Consider the following 18937-nt stretch of genomic DNA (forward strand, 5'->3'; position numbering starts at 1 on the left):
GAGTTCAAATTTGGACTCAGACACTTGACAGGTACTGGCTGTGTGACCCTGGGCAAGACATTTAACTGCAATTGCCTCACAAAAACCCCACAAAAAAAACAAAAAAGAAAATACAGATGGCACTTTCTTCTGTTATTTGTCCTGATATAGTAGATCAAATCATAAAACACAATTAAGAAATACCTTGACTCTCTTATTTACCAGATTTGGTCAAATCAGTCAGCTCCCTTGAAAAGTGTTTCAGAAGCAACACAGTTGCAAAATGGCAGAGGTAAAATGGAAATAAATACTGTTTCATTGGAAACATTTGCATATGTTGGGACCATTAGTTTTCTATGTATAGACTCTACCAAATCCTAAGAGTTTCCTGTTGGATGACTTGATTGAAAAAGGAATAGTGGAAATGGGTCCTTGTTTTCCTCTTGGAATAGTAAAAAATAGAATAGCTAGATCTAAATGGACATGGAGGTGAAACTGAAGGGAGGAATGAAGGGAATTATTTCAGTGAAGGTCGGTGTGTCTTTAGAAATTGGATTACAGCATGGGCACAGGTGGAAGGGGGCAAACTACTCAATGTTTAGTATAGCCTCAATCTGAAGAAGATGAGTGATACAAATAGGAAAGGAAAGAGGTCTGAGACATATGAAAAGAAAGCAATTTTGCTAGCTTGCTACTACTAAATAGATTGGGGAAAAGGTTTAAACAAAGAAACTAACCTTCTGGAGAAAGGAGTTGGCTTTAGTAGTCGAAAGAAAAAGTATAAAGATTTATACCTTTCATGTGATGGAGGGGGGTGTTTAGGACATAGCCATCTTTAAGGATGATTGTGGGGTACTGAATTAGCTGGTCAGAGCAAGGGAGGAAAAACAAGATGCTGAGGAAGGAAAGAGTAACTTTCATTTGGTGTAGAGAGGAGGCAAAAGACACTGGTGAGAATTAGGGTGTTTTTCACCCACTGAATTTGGTGGGGTTTTTGAAAATCCAGTCTTAATTCTAAATTTGCAATAATTGATTTCAGAAATTAATATGGCATGGCAAGAAGAACGAGGTATGGAATTCTGAATATCATTCCAACTTGTTCCAGTCAGCTTTTGAAAGACATCAAGACAGGATCCAAGAAAGACTAGATAGATAGAGAGAAAACAGAAAAAATGAATACATTATATCGCTGTGTGGCTTCTATTGTATGTGCTTCCTTATTGACCAACCTGAGGGCCTTGTTGTACTCCTGGATTCAGAGGATCCCCAAGAGTGTATTTCTTGGCACGCTCTACACTTCGCTGGACAAACTCATCATAAATTGATTCTTCCACAAAGATCCTTGATGCTGCTATGCAGCACTGGCCTTGGTGATAGAACACACCATGGTGTGCAAATTCCACAGCATTATCCACTGTAAAGGAAATGTGAAATTGCAGATTAGTTAAAAGGAAAACCTCTTCTCTCTATAAAGGCAGGACTGAGTACAAATTCAGCCTCAGAAAATTAGTAACCACTTGACCCTAGCAAGTGACTTAACATCTTTTTACCTGTTTCTTCAAATGTAGGGACAAAAAGAACACCCACCTCTCAGGACTGTTGTGAGAATCAAATAAGATATTTATAAGGGGCTTAACACAGTGCTTTTGACCTAGTAGGTACTATATAAAAGTTTATTACCTAGGGCAGAGGAAGTACTTTTTAACCCTTAAAATACAGAGCACATAGCCTAAATGAATTTTGGGCTTGATTGTCACTGATTATTTGGTTGGGGCCTGCATTAAAACTGGATAATGGGGGGCAGCTGGGTGGCACAGTGGATAGAGCACCAGCCCTAGATTCAGGAGGACCTGAGTTCAAATTCGGCTTCAGACACTTAACACTTACTAGCTGTGTGGCCCTGGGCAAGTCACTTAACCCCAATTGCCTCACCAAAAAAACCAAAACCAAACCAAACAAAAAACCAAACAACAACAACAAAAAACCCCCAAACAAAAAAAACACACACACACACACACACAAACCCTGGATAATGGGGGGAAACTCAAAATGGCTGCATTTACATCTCCAAAGCATCACTGAAATGATTGAGGTAATTGACCTTTGATGTACAAACCTATTATAAAATTGACATCTGTGGCAGAACTGAAAGATTCCTTAATATTTGCAATCTTTTTATTCCTGCCTCCCAGCAAATGTCAAAATGCCTCAAATATATTACATTTCAATATAAAATCCTACCTGCCTATGCACTGTGGAGAAAATGGCACAGACATTTAAAAATACTATAATTAAACTTATTTATTCTTTTTATAAGTGTTACATTTATTTCTAAAAGTGAGAGGCAGCTTAACTTGGAGTTGGGAAAACCTGAATTTAAATCATGATTCAGATACTGGTTGTGTGTCCTTGGTTGTTAGTTACTTAGCCTCTCTTAGTTTTTTTCATTTGTTAATTGGGGATATTAGGAACACCTGTCTCATAGGGTTGCAAGCATCAAATGATACAGTATAAGTAATCTGTACACCTTAAAGCACTATATCACTGTTGGCTATTTCTATTAAACTCAAAAGACAACACAGTTGCCTTTAAATCCTAATTATCTAGGAAGCTGAAACTCAACTGTAGAGTAATTTTTTGGGGGGGGGGGCAGGGCAATGGGGGTTAAGTAACTTGCTCAGGGTCACACAGCTATTAAGTTTCAAGTGTCTGAAGTCAGATTTGAACTCAGGTCGTCCTGAATCCAGGGCAGGTGCTTCATCCACTGGGCCACCTAACTGCCCCATCTGTAGAGTCATTTATAATAGTTTTTAAAAATCGCTTTACTAAACTGCTAAGGTTAGCTTATTTCCTGCCCCAAAAGGAGTTGCATCTTATTCTGTCTTTGGTTTAGGAGCCTCTGTGGTAAGTCTACTTTATCACCCAATTTTACTTAGATTTTTTAAAAGCAAAAATAGGAACCATTTTCTCATGTGCTTAATAAAGTCCTTTTTGTAAAAAAAAAGCCTTTTCAAAACATTGCTGTTTTTTTCTTTTTTTTCTTTTTAGTGAGGCAATTGGGGTTAAGTGACTTGCCCAGGGTTACACAGTTAATAAGTGTTAAGTGTCTGAGGCCGGATTTGAACTCAGGTACTCCTGACTCTATCCACTGTGCCACCTAGCTGCCCCCGTTTTTTTCTTTTTTTTCTTTTCAAAACATTGTAACAAGACATCATCATTTAGAAATCTATACAGGTAAGTTATTGAGGGGAACGTGGTGGAGTGCAATGATTCCATGTGTCCTTTAGACTTGAGTTTAATAATCCTTCTGTTGATATCACAGTGTCACAATGTTCTTCATTTAGCTTAGTCTATCACTAACAGATAATATTTAATAATATTTAATCATAGAAAATAATGATTTGCGGTCAATAAGCACAAATAGGTTTTGGATTTTTTCTTTTTTGCATTCTGAAAGAGACCTTAGTAGAATGTGATCTCTCAGTTGCTGTGAGTTTTTTTTTAAACTTAAAATGAAAATGAGGCTGTCATATGTACATAGGAATGGCAGACACTTATGCTCCTGAACCCATGGAACATCAGAGCTGGATAGGATGTGAGAGTTATTTTGTCCCACACTATTTTTTAAAGCAGAGCAAATAGACACAGAGAGGCTATGACTTGCTGAACTTCTGCAGTTACTTAATGACAGAGCACAGACTCAGATTCAGGGTTTCTGGCTTTCAGGCAGGAATCATCCTTCAAATCCTTCTGACTTCCAGGCTTGTTAACCCTTCACAAGACTGTTAAGATGAATCGAAAGAGATCCACTCACCTAGAATTTAGCCGATTGGAAGGCATTTGTTAAAAAATGGAAACCAAGGGAAAAGAAAGATAAAAATATTAATTGTACTCACAGTCAGCATCAGCAAATATAATGCAAGGGCTCTTTCCCCCAAGTTCCAGGGTAACCCTCTTCAGATTGCTCTTCCCAGCAGCCTCTTTGATTAGCTTGCCAACCTGAAATGGAGTATAAAAATGAAGGTTATCTGAGTACTCCTCTTAAGAAGGAATGTTTATCTGAGATCTAGAGGGCCGGCGTGAGGGGGAGACCGGGAAGAGCACACGCGCCAGGGCGCGTGTGCCGGTGGGTGAGGGAGTCAGAGGGGACAGGGGGAAGAGGGCAGGCGTCAGGGGGAGACGGGGAAGAGCGCAGGCGTCAGGGGGAGACGGGGAAGAGGGCAGGCGTCAGGGAGACACGGGGAAGAGCACACGCGCCAGGGCGCGTGTGCCGGTGGGAGAGGGAGTCAGAGGGGACAGGGAGGAAGAGGGCCGGCTTGAGGGGGAGACGGGGAAGAGCACACGCGCCAGGGCGCGTGTGCCGGTGGGTGAGGGAGTCAGAGGGGACAGGGGGATAATATGAAGAGAATCAGATTTTATTTGAGAAAAATCATTAATCTGTCATATTAGAGAGTTGGTGTCTCACTTGCCATGTTAATCTATTTTTAGTTACAAAAGCTTTCTGTGCCTAAAGACACATGGTTTTAAGGAAGATTAGAAAAATGTGAAAGCAAAAAGCAGTTGAACAAAGGTGCAGAGGATGCTAAGAATCCCAAAGCACATAGGATTAAAAATTGGGGGATTCTTAGGTATTTTAGCATGTGCTTATATAAGTACCAGTGTTTAAGGGGTCAATGGGATATCACAATTAACCCTGAAGCTAAGGGAGCTATTTGGACATCAGAATACCTGGATTCAAATTCCAGCTTTGATACTTCTTAGAAGTATGAACACGCAGATTTTAGATGAATAAATCAAAGGTATCTATAGTCACATGAAAAAAATTCTCTAAATCACTATTGATTAGAGAAATGCAACAACTCTGAGGTACCACCTCACATCTATCAGATTGGCTCCTATTTCAGAAAAGGAAAATGATAAATGTTGGAGGGGATGTAGGAAAACTGGGATACTTAGGCACTGCTGGTAGAGTTGTGAACTGATCCAACCATTCTGGAGAGCAATTTGGAATTATGTCCAAACAGCTACAAAACTGTGCATACCCTTTAATCCAGCAATACCACTACTAGGTCTAAGAGATTTTTAAAAAGGAAGGAAGGAAGGACCTATTTGTACAAAAATACTTGTAGCTGCTCTTTTTGTGGTGGCTAGGAATTTGAAATTGAGAGGATGCCCATCAATTGGGGAAGGAATGAATAAATTGTGCTATGTGATTATAATGGAATATTACTGTGCTATAAGATATGTTAAGCAAGTAGATTTCAGAAAACCTGGAAAGACTTCTATGAATTGATGCAAAGTGAAATGAGTAGAACAAGGAGAGCAGTACACAGTAACAGCATTATTATATGATGAACAGCTGTCGATGACTTAGCTATGATCCAAGAAAATTCCAAAGGACCCATGAGGAAAAATACCATCCATCCCCAGAGACAGAACTGTTGGAATCTGAATGCAGATCAAAGCATATATTTTTCACTTTCTGTATTTTTTTGCATTTAAAAAAAATTGGGTCTGACTTCTTTCACAACATGACTAATATTATATGTGTTGTATGATTGTATATACATATAAACCTCTATTGTAAGGGGGTTTTAAAAGATCCCCCAGGTTCATTAAGCCCTGTACAGGCCACCAATCTGTAAGGGCCAAATTTAATATGGAAAGAGTTAATTGGGAGGCTCGCTGCAATATTGGGACTCAGAAAACAACGGGGAACCTCTAGGTCCCGAACCTCCCCTCTTTTCCACACTGACCTCTCCCCAACTGTTTTCTATCTCAGACTGATAAGAAACGAGATTAAAAAGCCTCTTTTCAGAAAAAGCAAAAAAGAACAGGGTTTATTGATGTGGGACAAATGTAGAAATAAGGACAAAGAAAAATAGAAAATACGACTTGTAAACTCACTCACTGGAGTCAGCTGCTGAAGCGCTTAAGTTTCTCTATCCTCCTGACAGTCTGCATTTAATTCTCTCTACCGCCCCCATGAACTCTTCTCTCTTTCTCCTAGTCTCCTTCCCCTTCCTTCTTCTCTACCCCCCAGAATAAAAAACCTTTCTCACAGGAAACCTTGGTGGACCACACACCCCAGGCTAATTTGTTGGCACCCCTAGGGGCAGCACCCAAGGCTGGCTGGGGCACAGGGTTTCCTTGCATACCCCCACTTGGTGGAGTGAGCCAGTGCTCGGGTTTTCCATGCATACCCTCATTGGGCAGAGGGAGCCATGTGGGGCATGCCCAAGGCTTCCTAATTTTAGCCAAAGATGGGGTCCCTAAATTGTAATCAATTTTTACACTATCAATTTTATCAGGGAGGGGAGAGGTGAGGAAGGGAGAGAGAAAATATGGAACTCAAAATTTGTTTAAAATGAATGTTAAAAATTATCTTTACATGTAACTGGGAAAATATATATTTTTTAAAAAATGTAGGGGGCAGCTAGGTGGCATAGTGGATAAAGCACTGGCCCTGGATTCAGGAGGACCCGAGTTCAAATCTGACCTCAGACATTTGACACTTACTAACTATGTGACCCTGGGCAAATCACTTAACCCTCATTGCCCCGCAAAAAAAAATGTGATAAATTCTTCAGTGGGGGCAGGAAGGAAGAGTTGGACTAGACAATCTTTAAGGGCATTTCAAAAAAAAAAAATCTATGGTGCCCTTTCCATCTCTAGCAACTCTCACCACGATACTATGCAAATCTTTTTTTTTTTTTTTTTTTTTTTTTTTGCGGGGCATTGAGGGTTAACGACTTGCCCAGGGTCACATAGCTAGTAAGTGTCAAGTATGTAAGGTTGGATTTGAACTCAGGTCTTCCTGAATCCAGGGCCAGTGCTTTATCCACTGAGCCACTTAGCTGCCCCACTATACAAATCTTTAATTGAAATCAAACTAGACCCCTCATCAGCCCACAAATCCTCTGTGGGCTTTTCCACCAATGTGCCTTTGCACCACTTTTTCCTCCTACCTAGAATGCCCAACACATACCCTCCATTTTTAACCTCCCAACCATAGTCAAAGTCCAAGTTACATACCAACTTCTCTGTGAAACTTTTCCTGATCATTCTAGCTGAAAATAATCCCCCCTCCTCTGAATTCCTCTATTACTTGCACTATATATTTGCCTTATAATGAAGGTATTTGTTTACAATAACCTAGTTCCATTCCCACATTTTCAGCCATCTGACATCTTACTCCCCAACACATAATCTTTGATCTAGTGACACTGGCTTTAAGGCTGTTTCCTGAACAAAGTATTCCATCTTTCAGCTCCAGGCATTTTCTCTACTAGTTCCCCCATTCTTGGAAAGCTCTGTCTCCTCTGACCTCCCTGGTTTCATTTAAATCACAGCTAAAGTCCCTCTGTTTACAGGAAGCCATCCCTAAGCCCTCTTAATTCCAGTGCTTTTTCTATTTTTATTATTTCCTAATTATATTCTTTTTAGCTTGCCTTGTATATATTTGATTGCATGTTGTTTCCCCCGTGAGATTGTCAGCTCTTTGAGAGCATGGACTGTTCTTTGACTTTCTGTATCCTTAGCACAGTATGGTGGATGTTTAATAAATGTTTATTGATTGATTGATTCATTAGTCAATTAGATGATAGGCTTACAGAGGGTCATGATTTCACCCTATAGCTGTTTCCCAAAGGAACTTATATGCTATATGCTTAATAAATGTTGATTAAATGATACCCTTTCCCTTCTCTCAAATGGAAATGTTGTAACAGAAGAGTTGGAAAAACCAGATAAATGCCTGTACCAAATACATGTCATTTGGCAACAAGTACCTTGGAAATCTACATTCTTGACAATCTTCCTCAGTGTTGAAAGCCTTTATTCAAAAAGTCTGCCTTTGTATATACTTTTTCCCATGCCTCATTTCCTATCTACTAGGATTCTTTTCTTGTGTGTACTTGAGGGTAGAGGGTTCCTCTTTGATGGTCTCCAAATATAGTTCTTGTACTTGTAAGTCTTGATCTTCTCAAGCCATTCCTCTATTAAAATGACATGTCAATTTTGGATAGAAGTTTGAACTAAATGATTTCTGATATCTGTTCTGGTTCCAAAACTGTATGATCCCCCTTCATTGTCTATTTCTTTATTCCCATCCCATTTTCTTTCACAGACTATGAATTGAAAACTGGAAAGAGATATTTGGTAGCCTATCAAGTAAGTCCAATAATATGTTTAATTTGACAATCACTTAAGAGAGATAGTAAACTATTCCTAATTGAATAATGGGCAGTCTGCATTGTATTTTGGAAAATGCGCATTGCTCTCACTGATCCTAAAATGTTTGCTCCTGAAATTGGTCCTTGCTGGCTCATCAATATTCTGAGAAAAAAATTAAACAACAAATAATCCAAAGGTCAATGGAAACACATGAGGTGCATGTAAGTAAGTTACAGAACAACAACAACAATGGCTCACCTAGAGGTAGGAAAGATAAAATGAAGGACATGGATGATCAGAAAAGAAGGCAACTGGAAGCAAGAATGAGAGGCAACAGCTGGGCTATCTACTTTGCACATGAATATACAGGAGATAACAAAACAAAAGTTTTTAGTGCTCTGAGTAGATTTTCTAAGGAAAACATACACAAGAAGTGGAAAGGCTTATAGGCTATAGGGGGCCTGTGATTTGTATCTTTGGAGGCAGCAAAACCAGTGCATACATCTATAAAAGTATATAACTGCCTGTTACAACTATTACAATAAATTACACTGAATCATTTTTAGTTTTGCTCAGAAATTTATGCAACTGTGTTCAGTAAATCCAGGAATACATAGTTTGGAGCCCATCTGAAATCCTTATCCCAATTTTCCTATGCGATACCTACACTTTTTTTTTTCATTTAAAAATTTTTTTTGAGGGGCAATGAGGGTTAAGTGACTTGCCCAGGGTCACACAGCTAGCAAGTGTCAAGTGTCCGAGTCTGGATTTGAACTCAGGCCCTCCTGAATCCAGGGCCATTGCTTTATCCACTGCCCCACCTAGCTGCCCCGCTGTTATATTTTAAAAGTTAAAAATGAAAACACAAATATAATATATAGATCAGGTATGGCATACACTTGTATTACTGAACTCACAGAATGTCAGAACAGGAGGGGAACTGAGAATTTATTTAGTCTCACTCCCTTATTTTGCAGCAGAGCAAACACAGAGAGGTTATGACTTGATGAATTTTTGGTAGTAACATAATGACAGGAATTGGACTCAAATCCAAGGTTTCTGACATGAAGACCTGAGCAAACTTTCATGAGATTGCTGCAAGAAAAGCATTTTGTAATCTCTAAAGCATTGTAAACATGTAATACCTTATGGCCCTGGCATATCTTTAACCACAGTTCCTCTGAAATGATACCCGAAAAGCTAGAGAGTACTCATTTCAAACTTCCAAGCTCCAGGTTTGATTCACCTGTCATCATAGTATCCATCATTATATTATGGCCTCATGCATCATCACCCAGTGAAGAACTTTGACCTTGACCCACTTGTAATTACAGTCAGCTTTCACACATCCACATGCTACTCATCCACAGCCACATGCAGAGCTCACCCTGGCCTCTTCAATCCTGTCAGTTGGTGTGTGCTTACTGAATTCAAGTCTCTTTTCATGCTTTTTTATTTATGACAAATGCAATAAGGAAGGATGGTCTCGTGCTGATCAGGAGGGTACCAGGCTTCTGTCAATCTATCAAGCATTTATTAAATGTCAATTATGTAAAAAAAGTCTATTATGTGTCTGACTCTGTGATAGACACCAAGAATATAAATACAAAAGTGAAAGAACTCTTGTGCTCAAGGAGCTTACATCCTCCCAGACCTGCTACATTAAGCATACCTCTAACCACTGGGCATGACAACACTTAAATTGTCTTACCTCTGTGGACCCTGTGAAGGCCACTTTATCTACATCCATGTGAGAAGAAATGGCTGCTCCTGCTGTAGGCCCATAACCTGGCACAATATTCACTACTCCTGGAGGAAATCCTGCCTAAGGAATGACAGAGCAACAAATTAATTGTAGAAAAGGATCTAAAACAACTATAAGTAGAAAAGCACCTTGAATAAATGAACAAATGATTACAAAAGCATTTGTTAAGCACTTGTGTGCCAAATGCTGCATTAAATGCTGGTGATAAAAATATAAAAGCAAGAAATCAATATCACCACATACATACATACATACATACATATGTACATACATTTATATATATTTGGAGGGCAACGAGGGTTAAGGGACTTGCCTAGGGTCAAAGAACCAGAGGAGTTTATATTCTAATGGGACAAACAACCCATATAGGGAGTCACTAGTGGCCAGTGAAGGGCATTATGGTCAGGTCAGTCACATAAATGGGGAGTAGAAATAATAGAACAGTTCACTGATAAACCCTTTGGGAAATGATCATTAGTCTCATAGAAAGCTGTGGAAGGGAGGGAGGGGTTAGGAGAATGGTAGCAGGAGAATACTCTGCAGAGTCTGAAAATTAGGGCATATGGTCCTAGGCATTGAAGAATAAAATGGTTTTGCTCTTCCCAGGTATATCTTTGTTGGTCAGTCAGCCCCTAAGCATGTATTAAGCACTAATTCTGTCAGGAGCTAGGAATACAAAGAAAGGTAAAAATACACACCCTGCCTTCAAGGAGATCACCTTCTAATGGCAAGAACACAATAAATATTTTTAAACTTCATTCATTTGGCTATATATGATCATTCTTAGCGAGGATGGTACTCTAGTTTTTTCCCCATTGTTTTTTTCCCCCCTCTAAATTGTAGATTTTTAGAGAGCACATTGTGACTTAGCAATCTTACCTCCTTGATCAGTGATGCTGTATAAAGAGCAGAGAGTGGGGTCTGCTCTGCTGGTTTGACAACCACAGTGTTTCCACAGCAAAGGGCAGGTCCAATTTTCCAAATGAACATAACCAGAGGGAAATTCCACTAGAAAGCAATGAATAAGAATCAATTTATTTGTTGATACTGAATTACCTTCTTTACTAAAACTGTACACTGATGGTTCATTGAGGCATGGGACTAATTCTGAGTTTTCAAAGGCTACACTGGTAGAATAAGAACTTCAGAAGGTTCTATCTAGCTAAAAAAACCCTCTTGGGTATGGGTTTGGGGTATATATCATTTGAATACTAGCATAGTAATTTTTAGAGCAGAAGGCTCATTAGTCACCAACTGGGGATTTTTTCTCTCATTCAAAGCAACTCATGTAGATCTGTTTATGTAAAGAGGTTATGATTAAGACCAGAGAAGAGAGGATCCACACTTAAGAAATCATGGATTATTAGATTTTCCACACATTTGAAATTTCCCAAATCTGAAAAAAGTAACAATTGCAGTAGAACAAACTTAATTTTTTTATGATCTTATTGGTTTAATTAAGAACAGTATCAAACATAAATCCTCAACTGTATAAAAAGTGATCTTTTTAGGATGTGATGGGAACAGATAGGGTCCTTTTCTCTTCTATCCTTTGAAATGCCTCTTTAGCCTGAAAAAAATAGCATGTTCATGGATTAAGAACCAAGTCTTCAGTGGGAAATACACTGGGGATCCACATTATATTTAAAGACTGAAAAAGCTCTTTGTTTTCAGGACAATTAGTCATTACTTACAATATTATCGCATTGCCTAACTAATATTTTTTAGGAATAAGTGGGTCACTAAAAGCATCTATCCAGCTGTTAGTGGTTTGTGCTTGCTACATGTGATTTTTAATAATGCATTTTAAAAGTAATTATAAGTGTCGTTTTTTGACTTTTAATATAACAAGAGGCATAGGAGATTCATTTCCAAATATAAGAGATAAAAGCAGTCTTTTAGACACTATGTTTATCATCAAAAGCAGCATGGCATCATGGGTATGAGAACTAGCCTCATTCAGGAAGTCTTGCCTTTGCCACAAGCTAATTGTATGAATCTGGGCAAGTCATTTAACTTTGCATTGCTCTAGGAAACTAACTTAAAAGAGTTGCTGAGGAGTTGCCCCTCCTTCTGCATAGGTAGAGGAAATCCTTCATCAAGAGTGCCAATGAAACCCTACGTTTTGGTCCAAAAAGATAAGTTATTTGGTTGGCATATTGGAAAATGTCAACAATAAATAATTTATGTAGTTGGTATTCAAGGAAATCACAGCAAGAATGACTTGATTTAAAAAAAATTGAGACGCGTCACCATTTATTTATAAATAAAATTGGAGTGTCATCATTTTAAGTCTGGAGAGAGATACAGTGTATGCCAAAATGCTACTGGCAGTCCTTTTTGAAATGTTGATACTTCAAAGGATTTTTTATCTCATTGGTAATAGAATTTCCCTCCACACTCAATCATCCCATATGATTCTTGTGCATGTTATACTTTAGAATAAATTCCTTTTAGAATTTTCACAGCCTGGAGATGGTGCTTCTCAGCAATTTTCTGGTCAGTGGATCAAAAAAGATGTTGAGCAATGGGGTGTGTTTTAATTACACTGAAATGATGTCCTCTGAAGCAAATTACTTTATCTCTCTTTATTCCATGCTCAAAAAACAAAATAGAACTTATGCAAACTGTATCACACTATAAAGGGACATAATAAAGAGCAATAAAAATAGAAAATCCATCTTTAAATTGGGTAAAATGCCTCATGACATTAATGAAAGGATATTTGATTCACTGACACTGCAACAATAGAAAATACTCTTGTGTCCTGAAAGGGCAAGAATTCTTAATTTGCAAATAGGAAGTAATATATCCACTGGGAAAATAAGGCTTCAGAGTGACTTGCTGCACAACACTTCCACAACTTTTGTATTTAATCCAATTCTAAATATGATTTTATGGGACGAAAAGCCCCTGGTTGATCCTTTAATCAGACAGTTCAAAAGTCTTATATGTTGAGGCAACTTACAGGAATGATTTGGCCACAGACACCAACAGGTTCATGTCTTGTGTAAGAGAAATACTTTCCATCTAAAACAAACAAAAAGCACAGTAAACTCAAAGTTACATTTGAAACAGATATGATGGATAAAACCAACTATTAAGTATATACAGAATGGATAATCACAACATGGTATAACATTTGACCTCAGTCCAAATCGACTATCTTGATCCCTGGGTATTAGATGTGCTCTAAAATGCTGTGTATTCCTGCCCCATAACTATTACAAATCATATTTGCAAATATTTCCACAAAAAGAAATGGCAAAATGGCAATGAATGGAGTGGTGGTGGGGAAATTTAGGTAAAGCACCAAAAAATACAGCATCGCAAGTTTTAGTGTGCTAAGATTTAATAGCAAAATAGAAATAAGGATTTCTATAAAATTCAGGCTCCATTCTCTTTCTTGGGGGTACAGCCTCCCTCAGGGATATGTCGCAATTAAAAAAACACACACACACACAAATAAAACCGCCAAGAAACCACAAACATCTCTTCAAATACTTCTTTTTTCTACCCCATCCTCACTAAAGACATCTGGTTTATGTCTGATTTTAGCTTCATTCCACACACTTAGAAATTTAATTTGGTCTTTTGTACTCAATTTTGTTTAAACTTCTGTAGATTCTAGATCCTCCAGGAATATAGTGACTTTTGGAAGATATGACTGTGTCCTATTTCCTTTTTGTATTCCATCAGAACCTAGTTAGGTTTTAGATTAATAATTGATTTATCTCCTACTTTTCCTGCTCAAACTTTGTTTTCGTTAACAACAATAAATGCAATTTATACCATTATGTCATTTTGAGCTCTCCTGTTCTGAAGTTGTTGAACCAAATTGCAATGTGTAAAGAATTAATTGTTATTTGAGGTTTTTATGACCCCATCTTTTGGCTAGAATTTTTTGAAAAAACCTTGGCACGCGCACTGGCCTCTGGGGCTCCACAAACAGCATGGTGCTCCACCCACTGGTTGTAGCCATCACCATGGCGCTGGCACCTCATATCATCACCACTTGCTGATGCCTACATGGGCCTGGCAAAATTATAATGATTGGAAGCCTGGTGAGGGCAGTCATGTGACTGTCAGAGCGGCCAGCCAATTAACTGGGGGCTGTCTGGGGTCTGCTGGGAAGAAGGAGGGAGGAGATTGGCCATTCTAGTTGGAAGCTGGAAGTCGACAGGACCTGCTGTGTATTTTCAGCTGATTCCTGGGAAGTGGTGTTATTCAGGTTATATAATTTCCCTTTCCCCATTTTATTTCTGATCCTATTTGTGTGTGTGTGTGTATGTGTATGTGTGTGTGTATGTGTATGTGTGTGTGTATGTGTGTGTGTTTAAATTCGTTCTTGTTAAATAAATCCTGCTCAGGGGTGGCTAGGTGGTGCAGTGGATAAAGCACCGGCCCTGGATTCAGGAGTTCCTGAGTTCAAATCTGGCCTTAGACACTTGACACTTACTGGCTGTGTGACCCTGGGCAAGTCACTTAACCCCCATTGCCCCGCAAAAAAAAAAAAAAAAATCCTGCTCTGTTTTGAGGGAGGCTGCCGGTCTCCTTCCTTGTCCCAATATTGTGGCGAGCCGCTTAGCTAATACTCCCCAATTAAAAATTGGTCCCCACAAATGGCAGTTCAAGTTATCCAAATTTCTTACTGTTTATCTTTACATGAAGTTACATGCAGGAAACATTTAAATACATACAGGCAGTTAATTCTTTAACATAGTTAAACTTGGTCACAGACTCATTTTCATCTTTCTTTGAGTTAATAAGCTTGTATGGGAACCTAAATCATCAATACAAAGCAAGACTAGGGGTAGATGATTGTGCTGATACCTTATTGGAGCATGGAGAGAATCCTAGCTAATTACTTGATACCTAAGCATAATTTATCATTGCAGATAAAAAGAAAAGAAAAAGAAAAGAAAAATGCCAAGCATCAGTTTGAAAAGTTTGACCCTTGGGAGAATAAAGCATACATTTTACTCTACTCAATAATTAGATCAATTGAAGGATATTTAATTCTTATCAAAATATTTCTAAGCCTGTTAGTGACATAATTTTACTGAATCTGTAATTAAAGAGGCTTTGATAAACATTAACAGACCCCCGCACCTGCCTAGGTAAAATTTTTCATTATCAAATAAAGTAATACTAGTATGAAGTACTTAGTCGTAGATAGATGTGTTTAATCTCTATTTTTTAGGAGCTCAAATTTACTTACCTATTGGGATTGTCCGACCCTGAATCTTATCTGCCCAGCTTGCAAAGTAGCGTAAAATCTTCACAGAGCCACCTAAATCCATCAGATATGCATTGGAAAAGACTTTTCCACCATTCACGGATTCTATTGTCTGGGGAAGAAAGATTAAGCTCAAACTGAGCTCAATATATTTGTCTTGAATTTAAAAGAAAATATTACACTATTACTTATTTAGATAACAATCATACTCTAATTTAAAGACAGTATGTATAGCAGATGAGTCCTAGGCTTGAAATTAGAGGGACATGGCTTCAAATTTTGCCTCTGTTACTTAATGTCTGTGCACCCTGGGCAAGCAAATCATTCTGTTTATACTTGTGACAACTCCCTAGGCTTATCTACTGAGTACACAGCAATATTTCGGGTAGAGAGAGTGAGACTACCAGAGCCCCTTCAAACCGATAAAATCACAAATCTTGGCTGCACTTACTCCAAAAATGTACTGAACTAAGTGAATCATCGACTTTTTTTGTCTGATTGCTTTTAGGTAGACCAGGAGTTTTAAAATCTCCGTCTTTCTGTCTGTCTGTCTTTGTCTCTCTGTCTTTCCCTGTCTCTGTCTGTCTGTCTGTCTGTCTTTCTCTGTGTGATGAACCCCTTTGGCAGTCTGCTGAAGCCTATGGATGTCTTTTCAGAATGTTTATTAAATATGTGCAATAAAATACATAAGACTACAAAGGAAACTCATTATACTGAAATATGTGTCAAAATATTTTTTAAAAGAGTTCATGGATACCAGGTTAAGAACCCTTGATGTAGATGATCATTAACTACTCACAGGCTGAAAGTACAATACATGGAAAGGAGTAGTATCAGATAAGTCTGAGAGAGTCTCATGACAACAGATGGTGCCATTCTGAATACCAGGTTTAAAATAATTGAAGAGTGGGGCAGCTAGGTGGTACAATGGATAAAGCACTGGCCCTGGATTCAGGAGGACCTGAGTTAAAATCTGACCTCAAACACTTGACACTTACTAGCTGTGTGACCTTGGACAAGTTACTTAACCCTCATTGTGCTGCCAAAAAAATAAATAAATAAATAAATAAATAATTGAAAAGCAATAGGAACCTTTAAGGAATTTTGGACAGAAGAGTGACAAGGTCTAGTCTATCAAGATGGAAGATTTAAATGTTACGTTTCTTTCCTCATCCCTCTCCTCCCCCACCCTAGACTGAAACTTGGTAGAGGCAGAGACTGTCTTAAAAACAGTATTGATGTGACTCCTTCAGTACCAAGCACAATGCATTGAATATAAGAGACACTTGGTAGATGGCCACATAATGAATACTTTGATAGCAATTCTGTAGGTCCATAATTAAATAAATGGTGATGTCTTTGATCCTAGCTAGCCTTGATAATGCAGGTAAAATTGTATGTTCCTTGTTGCTACTTATTTAGAATGTTGTAGATAATGCTGAAAGCGGGTATTTATATAGGGCTCTAAATGTTTTGGACTAATTTAACATCATTTCAATGGATCTTATATAATGTGAATTTCACAACACTGACAGGTGGTTGAGGTTTGTAAGGAAAACAAACAAAATCTTCCAAGCTTGGTATCACGTAGAGTAACCACAATATAGAAGGAATTACAGAAGTAGGTGCCCCCAAAATTCAGAGGAACAACAAGATGTCAGTAATAAAACCCACCACCTCAGATAACTATGTACTAATTCACAAAATATAGGTAATAATCAAAGTGAATTGGAGACTTGATAGGAACAGGTATATGACTGGAATATAAATCCAGAAGGGAAAACCTTATGTCGAAGGAATCAGATGGGTAAAGGGGGGGGCAAAGAGCACTGAAGATTAAGAAGATATGCTCATATTAGGGAATCTTGGAATGATGATGATGACGAAGATGATGATGGTGGTGGTAGCAGAATTTCCATATTACCTCCTATGTACTAGGTGCTTAGCTAAGCCCTTTACACATATTATGCCATCTTGTCCTCACAAAGACCCTGAGAGGGAGGTGCTATTATGAGCCCCATTTTACAGTTGGGGAAACTGAGATAAATAGAAGCTCAGTGACTTACCCAAGGTCACACAGCTAGTTAAGTGTTTGAAATGATATAAGAACTCAGGTTATCTTGACACCAAGCCCAGCTTCACCACCTAGCTGAGAGGGGTAAGCATGATGGAGAGAACTCTGGTGAAGAACAATGGAAGTAGAAACAAAAGTAACACTGTCAGATACTAGGGCTACAAAAATCAGCTTCTCAGGTAAAAAGCCAAATCAAATGAAGAAGCATTTATGAAGCATTTACTGTGTGCCAGGCACTGTGCTAAGATGTGAAAGCTATAGCTAAACAGCAGTTCTTTTTTTTTTTGCACGGCAATGAGAGTTAAGTGACTTGCTCAAGGTCACACAGCTAATAAGTGTCAAGAGTCTGAGGCCAGATTTGAACTCAGGTCCTCCTGAATCCAGGGCCAGTGCTTTATCCACTGTGCCATCTAGCTGCCCCAACAGCAGTTCTTCTTGAAAAAAATGTCTGGAGGTTTCATAGTGCTGAATATTTAATCTCTCTATGATATCTAGGCAGTTGTTCAGTGGGTAAAATACTGGGCCTAGAATCAGAAAAAAACCTGAGTTCAAATTCAGCTTCAGATACTTACTAGTTGTGTGACCCTAGGCAAGTCATTTTACCTCTGTCTATCTCAGTTTCTCAACTATAAAATGTGGATAATAATAAAACTTACCTACTAAGGTTGTTGTTAGGATCAGAAGAGATAATATCTGCAAAGGAATTGGCATAGTGCCTGGCATTTTCTCAGTAGGTCCTAAATAATAATTTCTTTCCCCTTCTGATAAGGCAGCCAAAAAGCTATTTCAAAGTTTTGAAGACTACCCTCATGGAAAAGGGACTTGAGTTTTTCTGATTGTAGGAATAACTGGAAGAAATTTCAAGGAGATAAATTTTGGGTTGATATAAAGAAATAATTCCTAATAATGGGAGCTATCCAAGCATGAAATACTCGGAAGCAGTGGCTTCCCCTTTACTGGGAGTCTTCAAGTAAAGATTAGATGACACTTGGGAGATAAATTCTAGACAGTTTGAACTAGATGCTCTCTGGAGACTTTCTGGCTCTCAGTCTCTATGATTCTGAGTGTTTTGCAGTCCTTTAAAAGTACTACAAAACATCGATATGTTTTTGAGAGGCAGCAGGGGATCCTGGCTAGAGAAATAGTCTGAAAGTATTGGATCTGAGACCTCACTCTAGGTATGTGACCCTCGGTAAGTCACTCAGTGCTCCAGGTGAATCACTGATGCTATAAATTGTAGGGAAGGAAAAGGAAAAGGCTGCCCTGCATTGATTAGAATTTCCTTGTCCATGCACTCTCTCTCCCATTAAAATCGCAAAATTATTATCCTATCTATGTTACTATTGTTTTTATTATTATTATATGCAAAAAGACTCCTTCAATAAGATGCTCTTCAACTCTTAGGAGAGAGAAGTAAAACAGCAGGTAAAGGAATTCCTTAAAACTTGGAAGATTTTTTTTTGAAGACGGCAACTCATTGCAAACAAAACCACCACATATCAAAGAATAAAATTGAGGCCTCTACCAATCCCTTGCTTCATCTGGTGCAAACTTACTGCCAATAGTAGACGATCTCTTTCAATTAAATCAGCCAGTTTGTTCAGGAGCCGTCCCCTCTCTGAAGCATCCATTGTCCGCCATGGGGAGCCAATCTGAAAAGCTTCCCTTGCTGCTTTTACTGCTTTGTCCACATCCTCCTAAAAAA

The 18937-nt window shown here is 38.5% G+C and overlaps 1 protein-coding gene across 1 annotated transcript in view; it reads right to left on the reverse strand.

Annotated features, from left to right (window-relative positions):
- LOC122731679 (retinal dehydrogenase 1-like) overlaps positions 1-18937 on the reverse strand; it is a 69410-nt gene that overhangs the window by 21943 nt on the left and 28530 nt on the right. The window contains exons 3-9 of the mRNA XM_043971935.1: positions 18789-18929; positions 15141-15270; positions 12888-12949; positions 10799-10927; positions 9866-9979; positions 3876-3978; positions 1209-1393 (exon numbers count right to left, since the gene is read on the reverse strand). Coding sequence (XP_043827870.1) covers positions 1209-1393; positions 3876-3978; positions 9866-9979; positions 10799-10927; positions 12888-12949; positions 15141-15270; positions 18789-18929 — 864 coding nt within the window. The remainder of the gene's footprint in view (positions 1-1208; positions 1394-3875; positions 3979-9865; positions 9980-10798; positions 10928-12887; positions 12950-15140; positions 15271-18788; positions 18930-18937) is intronic.

Source organism: Dromiciops gliroides, chromosome 1 (assembly GCF_019393635.1).
Source record: "Dromiciops gliroides isolate mDroGli1 chromosome 1, mDroGli1.pri, whole genome shotgun sequence".
NCBI classification, from domain to species: domain Eukaryota; kingdom Metazoa; phylum Chordata; class Mammalia; order Microbiotheria; family Microbiotheriidae; genus Dromiciops; species Dromiciops gliroides.